The sequence below is a fragment of the Ptychodera flava genome, chromosome 3 (genome assembly GCF_041260155.1).
Source record: "Ptychodera flava strain L36383 chromosome 3, AS_Pfla_20210202, whole genome shotgun sequence".
In the NCBI taxonomy this organism is placed as follows: Eukaryota; Metazoa; Hemichordata; class Enteropneusta; family Ptychoderidae; genus Ptychodera; species Ptychodera flava.
This window is the reverse complement of record NC_091930.1, coordinates 2,054,429-2,074,309: the sequence shown is the minus strand read 5'-3', so window position 1 is coordinate 2,074,309 and position 19,881 is coordinate 2,054,429. Positions and strand designations below refer to the sequence as shown.

The following is a 19,881-nucleotide window of genomic DNA, read 5'->3' as shown; positions in this document are numbered from 1 at the left end:
AATCAAAGTCACTGTTTAGATTTGAATTTTAGTCAGGTCCACAATTCACATGTTGACAACTGCAACGCAGTTTACACATGTACAGGCTGAGTTGACAAGCTGAATACTGTGTATCTCAACCTGCTTTGGGGAGTAGAACAAGAAACTGTTGTTGACATTAAAACCAAAACAAGTAAGAAAAACAATTATCAAAAGTTAGCATCAATGACACTTTAATTCAACTTATCATGCAGATCATACCATCAAAATGACAAAGTAAATATTTTCCTAGCAGCGCCAATAGAATTGGTCCATATTATGTGTATCCCTATTTTCTTTATCAGCTCCTGCTCTTTCAAATTATGAGAGTCAAGTCAATAATGAAAGCAACAGATTTACTACTACTTCGTTATATGCTGAACCATCCACATGCCTTCAGATGGAGCTGAGAGAAACACAGCTTTTGCAGTTGAAACTTGCCACAGAAAAAAACAATGTGCCAGACTAAAGTGTGGGATTGAAGGGTGTGATTGTTTATCACAACAGCTGCTCACCTCCAGTCTGTGCTGTTCCATCAACCTCTCATACTCCTCCTCACCCATCTGTTTTCTCTTCAACATCATCTCCTTCTGAAACTCTGCATCCCTCTGGGCTATCAGCCGCTTCTTCTCATCATCCATTTCCGAGTCGATCTCTTTGTTGGCTTTTTCCCCATCTGCTTCAATGTCTCTCTTGATTTTCTCTTCATCTTCAAGATGTTTTACCTCCAGCTCAGCTTGTCGATCAATTTGGTTCTCCTGCAAGGGGAACAATAATGATACTATTAAATGGGGGGTTGCCACTGGCTGTGGGTCAGAAAAATACTGTAAAGCTGTGAAACAGAGATTTTTATGGCACCAGTCACTCTAGGCCAAACTGGTAGCTTGTCACTGATGATTGTTTGAATTTCAACGTAACTTTGAAGGGTCAGCAGGTTTCGTGTATCAATTGCAAATTTTTGTTCTCCTTCCCAAAGCACCTTAAAACACTCATTAGTTAGCCTGTCAACACGGCGTCTGTAATTTTAAATGCACTTTTATTTTTACATTTGAATTTTAATGCAAACCAGAATTCACTTGTCACTGATAAAATAAAGCTTTTTACACATGTACAGACTGAGTTGACAAGCTGAATACTGCGTATCTCAACATGCTTTGGGGAGAAGAACAACAAACTGTTGACATCAAGTATAAAACCAGTGAAAAAATCCTCCAAAGTTAATTTTAGTAGCCTTTGTAAAACATGATATCCCAGGTGTCCCAACAGCTGGGATGCGGAAATCCCTATTATAAGTTAAGCAATGATCACTTTGCTTCTGTGGTCTGCAGCCTGTTGAGCAGGACTGTTACACTAGACAATGACGGCTGAAGAGTCTATTGATCACGATCCGGCCATGATATGCAAAAATGAAATGTGTCCTTTCAAATACCTGCAGTGTCTTGAGTTTATTCTTAATCTCTTCCGACTCTAGAGAGGCGTTAATGTCATCAATGGCCTTACCACCTTCCTCTCCGCCTGCCAAAGCCTAAATGATGACAAAAAATAAACATAATTAACATAATGGGAATCCTAAATCAATAAAATAAATATATAAAATTAAATCAATATATATTTTGTTGTCGATGTCTTTTTTATAGCGCAACCCCTTGAATGCCATCGGTAAAATTATGAAATCCACCAAAGACAATACAAAAACAAATTCTACATCCCCAAAATTTTCTGATCTTGAACGATTTCACTTCTCGGTACCTTAAATACCATTTTGCCAAAGTACAAGTATCAGACAGTCAACCGTATTTTCAATGCGGTAGATTTCTACAGATGAAACCTACAAGATTACAGATATGTAGGCAAAATTTTAGTTTATCGAGGAATTTCTGAACAGAAATGCCTAAAAAGATGAAGAGATGAATGAGTTTAGCTAGTTTCACAAACAAACAGAACTTGTTGCCATGACAGCAATTACATTGGTCTTAAAAGTATTTGTGACTCATGAACACGTTGGTGTGAGAGTTTGCAATGAGTGAGAAGTTGACTCTTTACCCACAATACATTTTAATATCATGTAGTTTGGCCTCCTAGCACAAGACAAAAACAATTTAAGGTAGCAAAAATGCAATGTGGTGCTGCAAATTCAAGTCTTGCAGGTAGTCAAGGGTTTAGTTGTTAATTTGAGTGCTGTATCTCACTAAAATTTTAGTGGGACATTTTACATATATTTATAAATTTTTTCGTAATTTTTTTTAGAATTTTAGACTGAATGCACATCACATATCATTGGCTACAGCTTGAGATCAAAATTTTGGCAGAAATCTGAAAAATCTTGACTGGCGTATATTTTCTCTAGGCGACAGAAAACTGGCTTTGGCACTCAAAAGAGTTAATCAGCTGATGGTTCAAATTGCACTTTATTTTAACATTAATATATCTGGAGTTGCCAAATACTCAAACAAGCTTACACAAACCTGGACTGTGACCTACAATGTGGTCTAGGATCGCTTATGTAAACTGACCTTACCCACAACTTACACAACGTGAAAAAGTGCCAAAATCATGACACGATAGAATTCAGAGAGCATGAAAGTGACGAAGACTGTGACATATTTTTCATAGAATAGTGGGCAGAAGATAATACCTGCCACACAGAGTAGCGTATAAGGCGGGATACCAAAACATTGCACACAAATGCACTGATATAATAAATAGTTCAATAAGTGGTATCCTGATTGTATTCAAGTGACACAGCGTTTCATATTTCACTTCCCATTTTTCATACAATCTGAACTGTATACATGAACAGAAATAAGATAAAAGTCTTCTTAATTTTGTGAAGTGATAGAACAAAGCTTAGGTATTTTTCAACTTTGACACGCATGAAGTCAAGAAAGAGCATTCTTTTTATTTTTCTTTTATGGGATTCAGTTCATTGAAGCGATGGCTTTTTCTGCAATGGAAGCGCTGTGGCATGGAAGGTTTCTCGTCTTGCCTCCACTTCAAGACTCCTTGAATTTGAGACCAAATCTCTCATGGACATTGTCTGGTTTCTTTTAAGGTCAGTACTGACACTACAACTGGTGAATCTCTTTCGTAAGTATTCAATGTTTTACTGCATTGAAGGGGGATGGGAATGAGTGTACAGTTACAGACTGTCTCTTTAAGGTAGAATGCACCTCAGGGACACATATTCAGACTCTCAAATTTTCAATTATTTTCTGATCCACCACTTCTGGGGGCTAATTTATTCCGAGGCCTCTGATTTAGTGAAGTTTTCACCGTCTCATTATTGTGATTTTCAAAAAATTATTTTACCCCAAAGAGTTAGCACAGGCATGGCGGCCATTTTGAATTTCAAACATTGGTAAATATTAGGTAATTTGTTTCCAAAATTTGTATAGAGGACCCCTCATCTACATTCTCAATTTTGGAACAGAATAGTTGACAGTTTCCTTGAGGTGCATACTACCTTAAGGTAGTGACAAAACACACATAATGACAAAGACACACACAAAAAATTACACACATTGTGATAAGAGCTGTAGTTTCAAACCATGCATTACACAAAACGAAAAAATCACTAACACTACCAAGGTACTTCAGAAACTACAATCAAGACCTATTGTAATCAGGTATATTAAGTGATCTCATTGTTTCAATGGATGGATGATTCCATTCACTTTGGAAAATAGGTGTGATTTGGTTTAAAATAGATCTCTAATAAATGGGCATGCAACTAAACAAAGGGGAAAGAACCATACGTATTTGAAAGCTTCCATTCAGTGAATCAAAACGTTGATCAAATAACATTCTCCTTCAATTGATGACATAATTTCAATCTTTCTGTATTTTTTGGTCAATTTTGAGATGTTTCAGGACTGACAAGAAAAATGTCCAAAGTAAAAGAAACAATATCAGGAGAGACAGTGTCTCTTAAGATTGAATGTTCCTTTACTACAGACATTTACTTTCAGATTTTTAGAACGCTTTTCTGATCTACCCCTTGTGTGGGCTCATTTTGACCCAGCTGTGCAATAAAATTTTCTCTGACTGTTTTTTTGTGAAGATTGAAAATTTCACTATTTTCCCTATGAGGGATGGCAGCCATTTTGAATTTCAAATGTTAGTGTGTGTTAGGCAGTTCATTTCCCACTTGGTGAACTTTGACCTCTAATGCAGATTGAACTTTCTATGGATCTGAGAATGTCTTCCCTTACAGAAATGGTGCAACTTTGTAGCACCATGTTTCGAAAAAACATGAGCTTTCAAATATATATAGTTTTCAATGCTAGACTACAATGATGTCCACTGAATGTCACATGCAGAGGAGGGACACTAACTAAAATACAGACATGCATTAAATATGAACAAAACGACACAAGGACTTTTTTAAATCGACAAAAACACACAGATGGACATAAAAACACGACACATATTTGTATACATTTTGGGGGTATGTTACCTTTGTTGTGACCTGCGGCAGGAAGCAAAGTAAATGCAAGACAATATTAAGCATATGTGTGACAAAAATCATGAATAAAAACGCAGCAAATTGAGAATGTTGCAACAGAAAAGCTGCCTAACAGTCTAAAATGTTTACTTCAAGATTCTCTGACAATGGGAGATTTTCTGCCTTTAAATAATTTTGGTGCTGATTGAGGGTGATCATAATAAATTACACAAATTTGTTATGCAAATTACAGTTTTTTACAGCATTAGCAAATTAGGATTAATGCTTGACCAAATGTAAAACAAAAAACAAACAAAAAACAAGCTCAAGTTTCTCTCTCTTTTCAATCTGTTCAATGTTTGATATATAAAAAGCCTACACAAATCATTCACACTTCATGATTCAAATGCAGTTTTGCAATGTGGAGGAAAACTCTGGCTTAAGCTCTAGTACAACTTTCCATTGACTGGAAGCTAGATTTGTCTTTTTACTCTGGCCAGGTAGATAGTAAATCAGGTATGTGATGTTACATCAAGGGCAGTAACCATGGTGTTTGTCCGGATGAAGAAGAGGGCTACCGAAAAATCCTTTTCCAGGTATTGCTGTTCACAACACTGAGGGCGCTCTTGTTTCTGCTGTAAACCCAAGTGCAGTTGGCTTTGCCATGAAGTTTGGAAAGTGGCATTTGGTTTTCAAAGCATGTCAGCAAAAGCTATCAAGACGGGCAAGGCTATTTTAACACCTTTTACAGGTATTGCTGTCTTAAGACAACGTGATTGCTCTTGTGTTCCAGCAATAATCCTGTGTGTTGTCAGCTCTGTCAAGAATTTCTGATGGCGCACTTTCAATAAATGAGGAACCATGCAAAAAGCAAACACAGCATAGAGTGTACTGTTGAATACACTTTGGGTTTAAGAATTCACATAATTCAAATAATTTAAAAACTATATTCATATCTACATAAATATATTGTAAAATTTTACAAATTTGATGACAGCAACCTACAAATTGAAAATTTTTCATTTTTGCAATGTTGAAAGATTTCCTAAGCTTTCTGACTTGACAGTCGCCTTACCTGTTGTTTGCTGACATGGTTCAATTCCTTATGAACCGCATCTTCAACTTTGACCTCTTGGCGGAGGCGTTTCTTTGCGGCCAGTTTTGCCATCAGGGCGTTCTTCTGTTGGTCTTTCTGTGAGTCCAGCTTCTCTTTCAGTTTCTCCTGGTTTGCTTCGTGTTCCGCCATGATTCTGTCTCTCTCTTCTTGACTCACGTTTCCATCTTGCATCAGAGACTACAAAAATAAATAGTTTAATAATATAAGAGTAGAATTTGCCTTGGGGACAGATATTATGACTCAAATTTTTACAATTATTTTCTGATGTACCATTTGCAGGGAGGGGCCTCTTTCACATCTCTTGGAGTAAGAAAAACTTTTACTATCTTACTTTTTCAAAAACAAAAAAGTTTTCTTTTCCCCTATGAAGTTAACATAGGGATGGCGGCGATTTTGAATTTGAAATGGCGGTCAATGTCAGGTAATTTGCTTCTTTCATACCAAACTTTGCACCATGACCCTTGATTTTCATTTAGATTTAGTAAGGGTATGGTTGAAAGATTCATTGAAGAAGACTTCAGCAAAACTTTAAGTCATTCACTTTCAAGGCACGTACTACCTTAAGATACTCGCAATAATTTACATATGTGGAGTAAGGCATCATTTTCAACTTACATTGAGGGCATCGGTGTGAGACTTTCGCTGCTCTTCATTTGCGATGTCATCGAGCACGCTCAGTAGGGCCTGCTCTTCGCGTTTCCTGTCGGCATCCTCCTGAGCATCGGCAGCTGTTGTGGAATTTGAAAAAAGTACAATAATAAGACATAGGGACTTCTGAAATGTTTTCAGCAAAGTAAACAGACATTGTGACGTCATCTTATAATCATCTACTCTTAGTAGCTTTTTGCATGATTTTCACACTTCTTAGATGGGCCACGATGGTGAATATACCCCAGTAGGCAAGACAAATTTTGAAACGGCTACTCTGGTTAATTTGAAACACTGTCGTACATTACTCTACCGCAACAAAATACTTTGTTAAGCAGTAAAGCACACCCAGCGTTGGTATACCACAAGATTTTGACCAGTTCACGACATATATACACGAGCGAATGCATATATGAAGTGAACTGGTCAAAATCGAGTGGTATACCGTCACTGGGTGAGCTTTATTGCTATTGTATCATAAAATGTTGAAATTCTGCTGTGGAACGTCATAAATGGAGTTTTGCTCAAGCTGAGAGCTCGCGCGTATGTCAGCCGTGGTACATATCGCCGATATCCCACTGTGACAGTTCTTTTCATGTCTCGACCAATCAGATCGCTGTATTTGGGCCATCAATATACCGGGTATGACATAACTGTCAACAACAGCCATTAGAATCTTATTTTGTCTCAAATGAACGGAAGCAATCATAACAAAATGAAAGTCAAACTCTCCTCTTCGACAATCACTGAAATCATACTAAGTTATTGGACTATTCTTATATATGTGCAAATGGACTATACCACTTTGATCGTAGGGATGGAAAGCAGGACAGGGATGGAAGATATTTGTGTCTGACCTTCTAAGTATTCCTTTTCTTCATCAGAGCCTGGTTTGACACCATCAGGTAATTTCTTGTCTTTCTTCTTGGCTCTGCGTGCCTTCATTCTCTCCTTCATGTTATTCTTCAAGTCCTTGCTGCGTTTGCTTTGCTGTGAGTCAGAACATATCATGTTGTTGAATATCTCCGTTGACACAATATCTTTCCTCACTCTTTGTCTATTATACAAACTACAACTTTTTCACCAATTTCCCTCATTTATTTTTCCGTTTTGCACATCCTTGATAACAATCCTGTTTATTTTTATAATCTCTAGTTGACAGTGAGGCAACATGTCATCTGTCCTGTGAAAATAGACAGGGGATGTGTCTACAGGCATCTTGTGGTGGACTGACAGACAGACATAGATACATGGATACATAGATAGATACAGACATGCAGACAGACAGACAGACAGACAGAATGATAGCTTGACACAAAGACAGACAGATAGACAAACCAGACACACTGATATACAAGCTGACTGACAAACTTAGTATTCCTCAGCTGTGATATATGCAAATAACTTAAAAAGTGATGCTATCATCAATTTCGCAAAGGAAACAATCTAAGAATATTTCAGTCAGTGAGAGAAGCAAACTACTGGTCTACGTCACATAATATCCATGACTGGTTTACCTGAGACACTGCCTCTATAGCCTCCGCAACCTTGGCCTTGTTTGCTGCATTCAGAGCTCTCATTCTGGCCTCCATGTCCGCATCCAGAACATCCCGCCTCTCCTCTGCATCGGCAGCCTGATAAACAGTAATGCAAAACAGAAATGTAATGTCACACACAGTTTTACTGAGCAATATTTCATCATAAAATGGTCATGCAATGTGTATCTATGTGATGTTTCTGCTCACATTTGCATATTTCTTGCTCTCAATGAATACACTCCATGTGTAGTACGTTTCCTTTAAAAGTTTCAATGCAGGTATCATTTCATGAATTCTCTCCATCTCAAGACTTGAAATCATTTTGTTTTGTACATTTTCGAAGGTCAATTATGGAACGGCTCATTACTACAACAGTATTCAAATTACTGTGTGATATCTGAAATTTAAATCATGTGTTGCTGTGTATATTTTGAAAAACATCAACTTCCTAGTCATTCCCTGTTAACCGGGAAATTTGTGTGCTTAACATACATTTCTATGTTCTGCGTTCATATACAATGTATATATTATCCTACATGACTGGTCATAATCAATATTGACCGTGTGACCTCTCACCTTTTGCATGTCTTCAGCATACTGGGACTGCAGCTCGGCGAGCAGCTTCTCCTGTGACTCAGCCAGTCTCCTGAGGTCACTGTCAAGTTCATCATCAGTTGGATTTGTCATCTCAGGGACGTTGTCTTCAGTCAGCCCCTCTCTCTTGGCTTCAGCGACTTGTTGTCTGCGATACAAAGTCAAAGATAAAATAAATATAAATATATACATATTTGTATAGCTATACTTGTAGAAGTAGGAAAATACATTTACATAATCTATAACATCTATTACACATATATGTGTGTGCCTGCATGCATGTATTTGTGTATCACACACACACACACACACACACACACACACATCTCTTGAAATGTTGCAATAAAAATCTCTACTAATATCAAAGTAATTGCTACATAATATAATTACTGAAAATATATGAGATGCCACAGTGACCTTAACACTCCTCAAAAGTAGATGAAATGGCATAATCTAACTCAATTTCCATGGTGACATGGATCACACCAATCATTGAATGGGTGTGTCAGAGTGCACGCAGCATTCACTGTTCTCACCTGTGCAGATCTTCTTTACGTCTCTTGCGTCTGTCTCTCATCTGCTGCCGGAGTCTTGTCAGCTGTTCCTGTTTCTCCTTCTCCAGCTTCTCAGACAACCTTTGAACCTGAAACATGGCATATACTTTTGATCAGGCATTCAGGAATTGAAGGATGCGGATCGATATGTTGTCTCACCAAGTGAAAAAACATATCATTCATTCATTCATTTGAGAAATAAAACATGAATGTCAGACTTTTCAGCTGTGATTAACCAACTGTAAACAGAAATCACATTTCTTTTTTTGACAAATTCAACGGTGCTTACAGTGATTAAAGGGACAGTGGCTGTGACTAGATGATTTTTTTCACTTGTTTGTTTTTAAACGTCAATTGACAATAGTTAATTGTTCTACTCCCCAGAGCATGTTGAGATACACAGTATTCAGCTTGTCAACTCAGCCTATGTATGTGTAGACTGCAGTGTTTTTGTGGATGAAAGAATTCTGGTCCAGACTGGAATTAAAATGCAAACAATAACAGTGTAGTCTACACATATACACACTGTGTTGTTGAGCTGAAAAGTAGATGTCTACATATGCTTTCGGAAGTAGATCAAGAATGTGCAATCGACAAATAGAAAAAAGGTGAATAAAATCATCCAAAGTTACAGTTGCTGGCCCTTTAAATGACGTCAGCGGCAATGATTATAATCGAGAATGCGCTACGCATTCTAGTTTCCTTGCAAAACCAATCTCTGCACAGATGTTGATTACTTGTTACATGCAATTTCAAGCTTGATAACAGATATTTACAGTGAACTAAAATACTATATAACCACTCAAAATGTCCCAGCAGTACCCTGTTTTGTTTTCCTTGTGACCAAAATTTTTGCTTGGATCTACTGCTCTTAATGAACTCTCTGATCTATCAATGAACTCTACAGCAACTCTGTGCGGAAGCCATTTCCAGTGCATGTCAAAATGTTATCTGAACACATCAGTTTAGCTAAACAAACGGAAATCACTGACTCAACACTGAGGGCAGCACACACCTGATCTGCATACTCGGCAATGATTCTGGCTCGTTCATCATCCGATTTGGCTCTGCTTAGTTTCTCTCTCAGTTCCTTCTGCATCTGTTTCAGTCCTTGCTCCTTTTTCTTCTCAGAATCCTGCAAAACATTCCAAAATTTGAATAGTTCAGAGGCTAAAACCATGGGTGAACATGGCCACTAGCAGGGTGTGAGTTATAAATTTCACAACTGCTGAGATACGATAGCTTGTACATCATATGGTATGCAGACCTTCAAGTGAGATGCAGTTTGGTAAAATTAGCTCTACCAAACATGCAGCAAACTCATAACAAATTTCCCCAGAATTTATCTGCATTGCTCTGCATTAATCATCAGTGAACTAGGGAGTCATCATGGGGTCATTGGTCAGACAGTGCAAGCCAGAAGCCCCTCAAGACACCAGTTTTGGTTTGTATCCAATTGACTGTATCCACATATCCTCTCACCTGAATGATGGCGTTAATGTCTTTGATTTCATCATTTGATGTCTCATTTTCCAAGTTGACAATTTCAATGGTGTGTTTCTCAGCCAGGGTCTTGGCCAGTCTGGTTCTCTCGGCATCCGTCATCATGGACCCTGGACCTTGCTGCACCTGAAGCTTACTCTTACCGTCTGAGAAAAAAAAGAATAGCCACACTTGATAAAGACAGGGTTGGGGGTAGTGTGTGGACTTTCCTTGATTGAGTTAGAATGAACACCAGGGAAAGTAATCCACACTCTCAAATGTGTGCAAACATTACCTTATTAAAAGTTCATGACCGAAATTAATTGGAATGAATTTTTTGATCATCAAATCTGGTGAAAAAAATCATATGAATATGCTCGATTAATAATGAGTCATTATCATAAAATTTGCATACTACCTAAACAGTGCTCATAAATATACTTTGCATAAATGAATACTATTATATCAAATGTTCTCAAATGTGTATGATGGTTGATTCTCTTCATCTAAAGGTCGCCGCTCAATGAAATGGTACACTGTTCAAAATCTACACCAATTTTTGAATTATACCGATAAGTTCATGTTGTCCACACATGTCGTTTTCAAAACATTTCTCTAATCTTTACATATACTCATTAGAAGACCCACTCTTCTATTTGAATCAAAGAGAATATTTTACGCATTATAGACAAGCCCTCTTTTGAAAGACAGTAATGATTGCTGACTCTGTACCTCTGAGTTTTCTGTCGTCTGAGTCTGGTGAGCTCTGCAGCAGCGGTGACGTGACCTTGTCTCCGGATTTGGAGACGTTCAGCAAGTTGATATCGCCACGCACGATATTACGTCCCAGATCTGGAGAAGTTGCACCCTGGATATATAGTAAAATAAGATCATAATACAGATATACAAAGTCAAACAATTCTTTATAGTTTTTAAGGTAGTATGCACCTCGAAAGTGAAAGACTTAAACTTTTGCTCTAACTTTCCTCAAGGAATCTTTCAATCATTCTCTTTCAAAATCAAGAATAAAAATAGGGGGTCACAGTGCAAATTTTGGTACTAGAGAAACAAATTACCCAAGATTTACCGATATTAGAAATTCAAAATGGCCGCCATCCCTGTGTTAACTCTATGGAGAAAAATAAAAATTTTCGAATTTCGAAAAACTAAGCCGGTGAAAAGTTTTCTTTCACCAAGAGCTTTAAAATGAACCCCTACATGTGGTATATCAGAAGAGAATTGTAAAAGTTTGAGAGTCCAAATGTCTGTCCCTGAGGTGCGTTCTACCAAGTCTGTATAGTTTTTAAGGGAAATATTATCATATATTGGAATGGAATGGACAGATGGGGGTTTTCAATTGTAGCAGATACATGCAACTATGAACATCATTAAAGACTTTGAACAGCCAAGCCATGTGTTACATGGTCATCTGATAGTGGTAATCTTCATACTCTAAATCATACACGCAAGATTTGGAATTACCAGTCACTATAGAGTTTGTGTGGCAGTCAAACACAGACACTCTGTCCTGCATTTTCTCTAAAATCACAATCACGATTCAGATTTCTGGAGGATTTGATGAAAAAGCTCAAGTTGGGACATTGACTTATTACATGTTATAACACAAATCTATCCATTTGCTTCTTAAAATCGTTCAGAGAACATTTCTTGTAGAGAGGAACATTTCTTATAGAGGAGGATAATTCAAAATGTCTGACATACCCCTCGGTTGATATTGATGTTGGTGTCTCCCTGACCCTCCCCACCCAACATGAGGGTGAAGTGAGCCCCCCTCTCCAGCATTGCCAGTAGCTGCTTCAGCAGGGGTATGATCTCCTTGTTGGAGGAAGCTGAGGGGATGTTGTCCTCTCCGTACACGCCCGGAATGGTGGCATCATAGTCGCCGGCCAGCATGGCTGCATTGGTGAGGACAACCTATCAGGCAAGGAAACGGCATGATTGTAAATATTGGATAGGTTCAAACAGATTATACAGAGTGAGGTAATAATTCAATAAAAATACTATAAAAAATGTATATTCAGCAACCATTCTTTTTAGCAATGCAGCTTAGTCTGTCAGTTCGCCAACTTTAAGAAGCCACAAATTTAAACTTTGCCTATGTTTATGGTGATAAGGATTTCTTTTTTAGCTAAATTAAAAACCTGCTCATTGCAATGACAATCTGAAAACACTAAAGAAACATTTCTGTTATTTCAAAAAGTTTTGCAGTCTATTATATTTACCAAGGTAAAATATTTACAGCTATTCATGCCTTACTTCCTTTCAGATTTGCAAAACGAGTGAGAATCTAACATTTTATGCACACAGTTATATCCCGATTATTTATATGTAAACAAATGCAAAAATAGCTGCAAATTGACATCAATTTCGATATATTCAACACTCTTGACTGATGGATTACACATTTTCATCGGTCACCATGCTAAGATTTTACCTCAAAATACTGTCCTTTTCTTCCCTCTCCTTCACCAGAAATATTATTTATCACTTTTTTCTCAAACTTTCAACAGCAGATTCCCATTTCTCTAATCATGGTAATATCATTATTTTTTTTCTGTATCATGTAAGTACACAGATTCCTGTCTTATGTAAGTGACTGAGATGTCTTTACCTTGGCTTCCAGTCCCAGCAGTTCACTTCTCTCTCTGGCATATTCCAGGGCGGAGTGATCTTCGTCGAGTTGTTCGGTCCTGGTCAAGAGTTGGTCTTGCAGCTCAGCCTGCAGCCTTGCCTTGGTCTGTTTGTATCTCTGAAGTACTGTGGCTTCCGCGTCAGGGTTCATTGCATCCTGAAAATAATAGATTCACAGATGAGTGATTGAGTTGGAAAAAAACCCAAAAGTTTATACGTCAGGCCCAAAATCATGTAACTTCTGAGTCAGAAACACCGTGGAATTGCTTTTTCATTCAACAAAACATGAGACCAATTCTTGAAATAATGTGTGAAATGTGAGACAACGCAGTCAAACTTTAAGAAGGGATAAATTTCAGTGTGCAACACTTAGGCTTGGAATGTTTACCTGAAGTTCAGCCATTCTGTCCTTGAACTTGGTCTCCTCGGCCTGGAACTTGGTGAAGAATTTCTTGATGACATCCACAAACTTGGTGTGTGCTGTGTTGTGGTGGTTCTCACCATCTCTCTCTGCCTGGTCACCTACAGGGGTGAATGCAAACAGTACGGTGTTTCATGATATGACACCCCTTTATGAAATAATGGAATGATCTGAGTAAACTTAGAACACTGCCTATTGAAATTTGGAAAATTAAAATCCATTTATCATGGGGGAGTCACATGATTTACTAACAGAGTATTTCATTTTGTTCTACATCTGTGTCAAAGCTACGTAACTTCAATATTAAATTCCTCTTTACAGAATTTCCCCTCAGTGAATATTTAATTAGATATAAAATAGTTGTCAAATTTGATAATATTACCATTCATACCGTTTAACTCACAGGGAAGGCAGCATACATACCTTGGGTGAGTATGGCCACCACATCAGGCGGTAGTATGGAAGCCAGCTCCTCCTCTGCATCAGATCTCCTCTTCACCTCCCTCTTGGCAGATTCAGATATTCCTCTGCTCTCTTCAGAGATGGAATCCAGGGCCTCCTCCACCTGTCAATCAAAGTAGTGGATGTGAAACCTTTGACTGACAAAACCAATGTTACCCATGGTTTTACATTTTCAGCGATTTCATTGAGATGTTCAGTGTTTTTGTTCTGTTGCTCTTATGCCATGAGGAGAACAACCAAAAAGTTGAAATTTGGTGCTAGATTATATTGGGTTCAAATAATGAAAATTTCACCTTATCACTGGTGACGTCTTGGATTTCATGCATGAGTTGGTACACAAGCAGCGATTCTCTGATGGTAGGTCTTGTTCACGTTGACGCTGACGTCTCCAGAAACTGCGACGTGCAACCAGCTCATCCTCAAGCAAGGCAACCTGTAGGTGTGAATGAAAAGTATAGATTTCCCAAGATTTCAACAGATATCACACAGCAAGAGGAGGTAAGAAACTTGTTTACCTTCCCCCCCCCCCCCCCCCCCCCCCCCCGGTCCCTTTTAACAGGTCCATGGTCACCATTGATAACAATTGGTTTGGGTCAAACCATCATGGTGAAGTGGATGGAAGCGGGCAAAGTTTTTGTGCTCATCCTTGACTGATCCCTTCATACCTACATCAGATTACTGTCATGGTGAAGTCATTCCGTGCAACTTTCTCCTGTGTTCAGATCTTGCCTTCTGTTTCAGTTCAGTTACATTTTGTTGTAATCCACTTGATGTCATTTCATGGATGTTTCCCAGTGAGGAATTTTCATTTTGCCGCGGAAATTCATGAATTTGCATCACAATAGGGTTTTTATTTGGTTACAGAAACACTGTGCTCAGCTATCACTTTCACGACATCCTAATATAATGTCCGTATGTCACGTTGCTTGTTCTATTACAATTAAGGGGAAGTCAATCTGATTTTGAGGGAACCTTTCTATAAACAATGTGCATTTAACAGCATCAATAATAAAGCAGATGGTTTTGTCAAATGCGATGATTAAATGGAATATGCCAAACTATAACATTTGAGTGTTCTGTTGTATAGTAGCCAGGTAGTTAAACTATACATAAAGTAAATACTTTTTGTCCCTGCTATGATTCAATGGAATGAGCAAAACAACTGTGTTTGAGAGCATTCTATTGAAATGTAGGTAGGTAAACTCACAGCTCCGAGGGGTGGCTTTCTCTTCTTGTGTCCACCTGATGCCAGTGTTACAGGCACCACTGTGTTGGTTTCAGGGTTGGTTCGGACACCACTGATTGGACTGAGATCACCGGTCACTGGGTCTACGGCCTGCTTGCCAATCATGATGGGGATCAGACCTGTGGGGTAGTGGTGGGAGAGAATGTGGAGGGTGGAATAATTGAAGTAACATTAATTACTTGCACTATTTAAGGTAATATTAACAAATTGAGGATTAAAACAACAAATCACTGTAAATCAGAAGATAATACAATTATCCGTATTTTCTGTTAGAACTTCTTCACAAGCATTGTACCTCATATTTGTCATCCTACGCCACGTGTTTCTCATACACCAGTGTGCTACATAATTAGGATCTTCACACTGCAACAAATGTCCTAATCCTAGCATGTCGCCTTGTGAAATCACTGGCTTGTGTTCAGTATTGACAAACACAAAGAAAACACGCTCTATAAGTCTAAAAGGTTTGTGTATCATCTTGGTTGGGAAACAACCATTTCATAGTACAAGTTCAATTAAATCCTCAAAGTGTTGAAAATGAATATGCTTTAATCTTGAATTCTGTCAGTCAATGTTCTGAGACTTACCATCTCCTTCTGGATCTTCCATTGTTCCGCCCGAGTGGTTTGATCTCTCCAGTCTCCGTGTCTCTCTCGGCTCCAAGGATCGGCACCTGCTGGCCAGAGCCGCCGGGATCTGCCATGGTGGTACCGACCAGAATTGGCAACAGCTGACCAGTGGCAGAGAATTCATACATTCCTAAAATACGAAGAAATGTGAATAGTATTTAGTCTAGTTCAGTGCTACTTGATATAAATCTTAATTGCATTTTTTAAGTTCGAAGAATACATAATTTAATGATAAGTCAATACTCAAAACAGTGGCTGTGTTTTTGTTCCCATCTTATATCCTCAATTTCTCCACAAAGACATTGTGTAAGTGTGTTGTATTGTACACAAAGTCATTCACAGAAAACCGATTTCACTTTTGAGGTCGCATACACCGAAACTTCAGAGGGGTTCTGGACAAGGTTCCATGAATACTGGTGGCGCTATTATGAAAGACTTTGAGCATAACTGATCCATTCATGGACACTGATGGCGCTATTGTGAGTACTACGGTTGAAAGACTTTGAATATTACCGATCCATTCATGAACACTGATGGCGCTATACTGGTTACATTAATGTACCAACTTACCGGCACATCCACCGGAGGCGGCCAAGATGGCTGATCTGTCTTCCCGTCTGGTCAGATCATGACTGTCTCTGATCAGTGATGCTTTGCATTTGTTCCTGGCTTTGATCAGTTCTTTCATTGCCGTCTCTAGCTGGCTCTGTTCATGTCTTGTTTTACTGCCCTCAGGTCCTGCAGGACGGATAAACAGTTCAAATATTATACTACGTTCCATAAAGAGTTCATATGCTAAAGGTCATGTAAAATTCAAGGACTTTCAACAATACCTTGAGGTTCAAGATATCATTTTCTAGTTATCATTTAAACGAGATATCAGTTTTACATACTGTATATTCCAACCAATGCGATAAACACAATGGTTTTGGAATATATGCAGTGGATGGACAGCCAGACATACAGACACACATACCTGCCAGATAACGTATCATTGTCATATACATATGACCAACCAGGAGTTAATAAAAGTTTATTATTGTTGATTGGAAGCGTGGGCTAGTATTTTCATCGGGTGTCTTTGTTCTTGTTCTTCATCGTAAAGTATAAATGTTATGAGATTTGAAGTACAAAAAAACCAGGAGAATTAATTGTAAGAAAAGTTACCAAAGTAATTAATTTTTGTCACATACCCATGGTTGCTTCAAGGTAGTCCCTCATAGCATCAGCAACTCTGACTTCAACAGCCAGCACGCTGGCATCTAGCAGGGCTTGGTATCCGCCGTGAGAGGGCACCGCGTCGTCGTCCTCGATGCGACCACAGTGTGTGCGCACTTGCTTGCCGCTGAGCGGTTCGATGAAGGTGTCGCCGGGGATGATAGGAATGGGAGCTCCGTGGCCGTGGCTGCTCTCCGTCATCCCTCCCACAGGTACAATGTCACCTGTGAGCAATTTAAAGATTTGTAGAAAGATGACAAAACGAATGATTTCCAGCTACACTAGCCAGCAACCATGCTGACATTCAAATCATGATATTCTCAATTCAAAGAAAATTAGTGTCACTCTTGACCAGAAGTCAAAATTTCTTTGACTGCATTGGTAATGATTTGTGTATAATAAATAATAAGAACTTACTCGTCCTTTCATCCCTGTTAAATAGTGTAAAAGCCACAAGTATACATTGAAAGAAAGTGGACTATACCATGGCATGATGGTGACAAGGGTAGGTTTTGAAAATTGCCAAAGCTAGGTGAAACCACAGAGATTTGATAACTGTCTTACCTGTTTCTGAGTCAAATGCAACTGCCAGTATTGGCACAGGTTGCTCAGTGTTAGGGTCTATCATAATTGAGCCGATCTCAATAGGCAGGGGCAGACCTGTCACAGGGTCTGTGTGGGTGCCTGCCACAGGGAATGTCATTCCTGTCTGTGGATGGATGGTGACAGCTGTGATGGGCACGTGGAGACCGCTCTGGGGGTCCGGTATCGGGGCGCCGAGTTTGAGATCGCTGCGGCGCTCCATCGGTGTGAGGCCAATGTCTACAGGTTGTTCTGTTTCTGGATCCACCGGATACGGAATGTACGGAATGAGTGGTTCGTCTGACTTGATTGCTTCTCCTGTTGGTTGAAGATAATAATGGTCAGTAACCTCCTAACAAATGTTTGGATTCAACCAAGTTTGCCTTACCAGCAACGATTAATAGGCTATTCCATTTCAAACAGGTGTGGTTATTGCTGCAGTTCACTGTACACCATGCTCTCAATGTAAACCGTGATAAAATTGCAAACTTTTAGAAGACAGACACTTACTGAATAAAAAGCACAGCCTTTTTTGGAGATGAGGTGAAATATTTACTGTCACCTTTTTCAGAGAAGAAGTATTCTTGAACAGCACATGGATGTTGTATGGACTTTTGTGGCAAATGCCAATCAAAGTTGAATCTAGAATTTCTTATTTTTAAAGATTAATAGGTGAACAAATACATTTGTAAAGAAAAAAGAAATTACAAAATTCTTCAATTGGTGAAACTACTGATGTCTTTTATATGAGTGCTAATAATTTGAGTCTAACTAACCTGTGGCAGAGTCAGCCGTGAAGACCAGTCTGGAGGTCGTGGGGTCATATGCAACATTGCCCTCTATAGGCAGGACATGGCCAGTCTGTGGGTGCACGAAGTAATTGGATGGCACCGGTTTGGATGAGCCATCTGGGAGTAACATGCGAGCATCCTCAGTGGGTTCAATCAGACCAGTGATGTTATTCTGTTTGATCAAATCAGAGTTGATTATGCTTCCGTCAGGACCTGATAGGAAAGAGGAGAAAAAAGTGTCCACATGTTATGCTGGGAAAATCAAATTGAAAGAATTACCAACAATTTTGTAACTTCCATTTCAGGAAGTCTCTCCCAAATGATGAGGCATATAGACCTGTTCACACCTAATTACCGGTTAACAGGTCCTCACTCACCATTGATAACAATAGGTTTGGGCCAAACCACTGAGATGAAAGGGTAAAACTCACCAAACAGTCTGTCAACAGTGACAGGTTCATCACTAGATCCAGACTTGGTCAACAAAGCCCCAGTGGCATGTCCCAGCACACCCCAGGCTCCAAGCCTCTGCGCCTCCGTCGTGACCTCCGCCGACATCCTCTGGATGTGAGCGCCGACTCGTCGCACGATGTGTCGCTGCACGCTGTCGTCGAATTCGTCCTCCTGTTTCAGTTCACCCTTGAGCAGCTTCTGGGTGTACTCGTCAAGAAGTCTCCTGGCTTCTCGCAAGGAAGACATGTATGCCACCTGTGATATATTACAGTGAGTTTGTCAAGAATTTCTCATGAACAGTGGACACATTTGCACATCCGCTTATCCAAAGGGCATCTGCACATGACATGTATGATCATCACTGTACCTTACAACATCGTATCTATTAAAGCCCCCTTCTTCCACCCCTGGTTACAGCATTAGTACTCACAGGCAATAACTATTCACACAATGTTGGTTGTCTGTTTTTTCTTTTGGAAGTTTGATCAAGGTAATCACTTTACTTTCAGGAAAACCTGATAAAGTCCTGTTCCTTTATGAACACACTTCAGATCTACAAGCGCCAGAAAATTCATTGAGACTTGCACGCTAATATGCAAATTATCATCTCCACAAGCTGACAAGCTCATCTGCTTACATGCATCCTCTCACGTACTGCAAAACATCGATCTGAAAATAATGTCCCTTCCATCCAATGAAATGAGACACTCGCCGTCTTTGCAAGTTTTTTGTTTCCCACCCACCTGATGGTCTTCTCTGTATCTCTCGTCATCCAACATAAGTTGTCTCTGTCTTTTCAACACTGCCTCAAACCTGGTGCCAAGCTCCTTGCGTCTCTCCAGCTCTATATCCAGGGCTTCCCTCTTCCTCTCGTAGGCTGCCAGGTCTTCCGGCGTTGCCAGGCTGGATCTGCCCTTCAAATTCATCTTGGCGATCCACAGTCCCTTCAGGGACTCTGTCTGGTTGTTGATCTTCTGGTACAGAGCTTTTGCCTGGTGTAATAAAGATATATTTGTTTCAGTTGGTTGAGAG

General features: G+C 39.2%; 1 protein-coding gene across 2 annotated transcripts in view; it reads right to left on the bottom strand.

Moving 5' to 3' along the window:
• LOC139129412 (golgin subfamily A member 6-like protein 25) overlaps positions 1–15,276 on the bottom strand; it is a 36,305-nt gene extending 21,029 nt beyond the window's left edge. Inside the window, exons 1-18 of one of the 2 annotated variants that reach the window (XM_070695043.1) lie at positions 15,138–15,276; positions 14,224–14,363; positions 13,892–14,033; positions 13,436–13,569; positions 13,028–13,204; positions 12,118–12,330; positions 11,128–11,263; positions 10,396–10,562; positions 9,929–10,048; positions 8,896–9,002; positions 8,342–8,507; positions 7,745–7,861; positions 7,085–7,217; positions 6,195–6,307; positions 5,538–5,756; positions 4,475–4,486; positions 1,448–1,543; positions 534–776 (exon numbers count right to left, since the gene is read on the bottom strand). In XM_070695043.1, the coding sequence (XP_070551144.1) occupies positions 534–776; positions 1,448–1,543; positions 4,475–4,486; positions 5,538–5,756; positions 6,195–6,307; positions 7,085–7,217; positions 7,745–7,861; positions 8,342–8,507; positions 8,896–9,002; positions 9,929–10,048; positions 10,396–10,562; positions 11,128–11,263; positions 12,118–12,330; positions 13,028–13,204; positions 13,436–13,569; positions 13,892–14,033; positions 14,224–14,256 (2,328 nt within the window). In that variant the 5' untranslated portion in view covers positions 14,257–14,363; positions 15,138–15,276. The remainder of the gene's footprint in view (positions 1–533; positions 777–1,447; positions 1,544–4,474; positions 4,487–5,537; positions 5,757–6,194; positions 6,308–7,084; positions 7,218–7,744; positions 7,862–8,341; positions 8,508–8,895; positions 9,003–9,928; positions 10,049–10,395; positions 10,563–11,127; positions 11,264–12,117; positions 12,331–13,027; positions 13,205–13,435; positions 13,570–13,891; positions 14,034–14,223; positions 14,364–15,137) is intronic. The other variant, XM_070695044.1, reaches the window with a different exon arrangement.
• Positions 15,277–19,881: the final 4,605 nt, after the last annotated feature.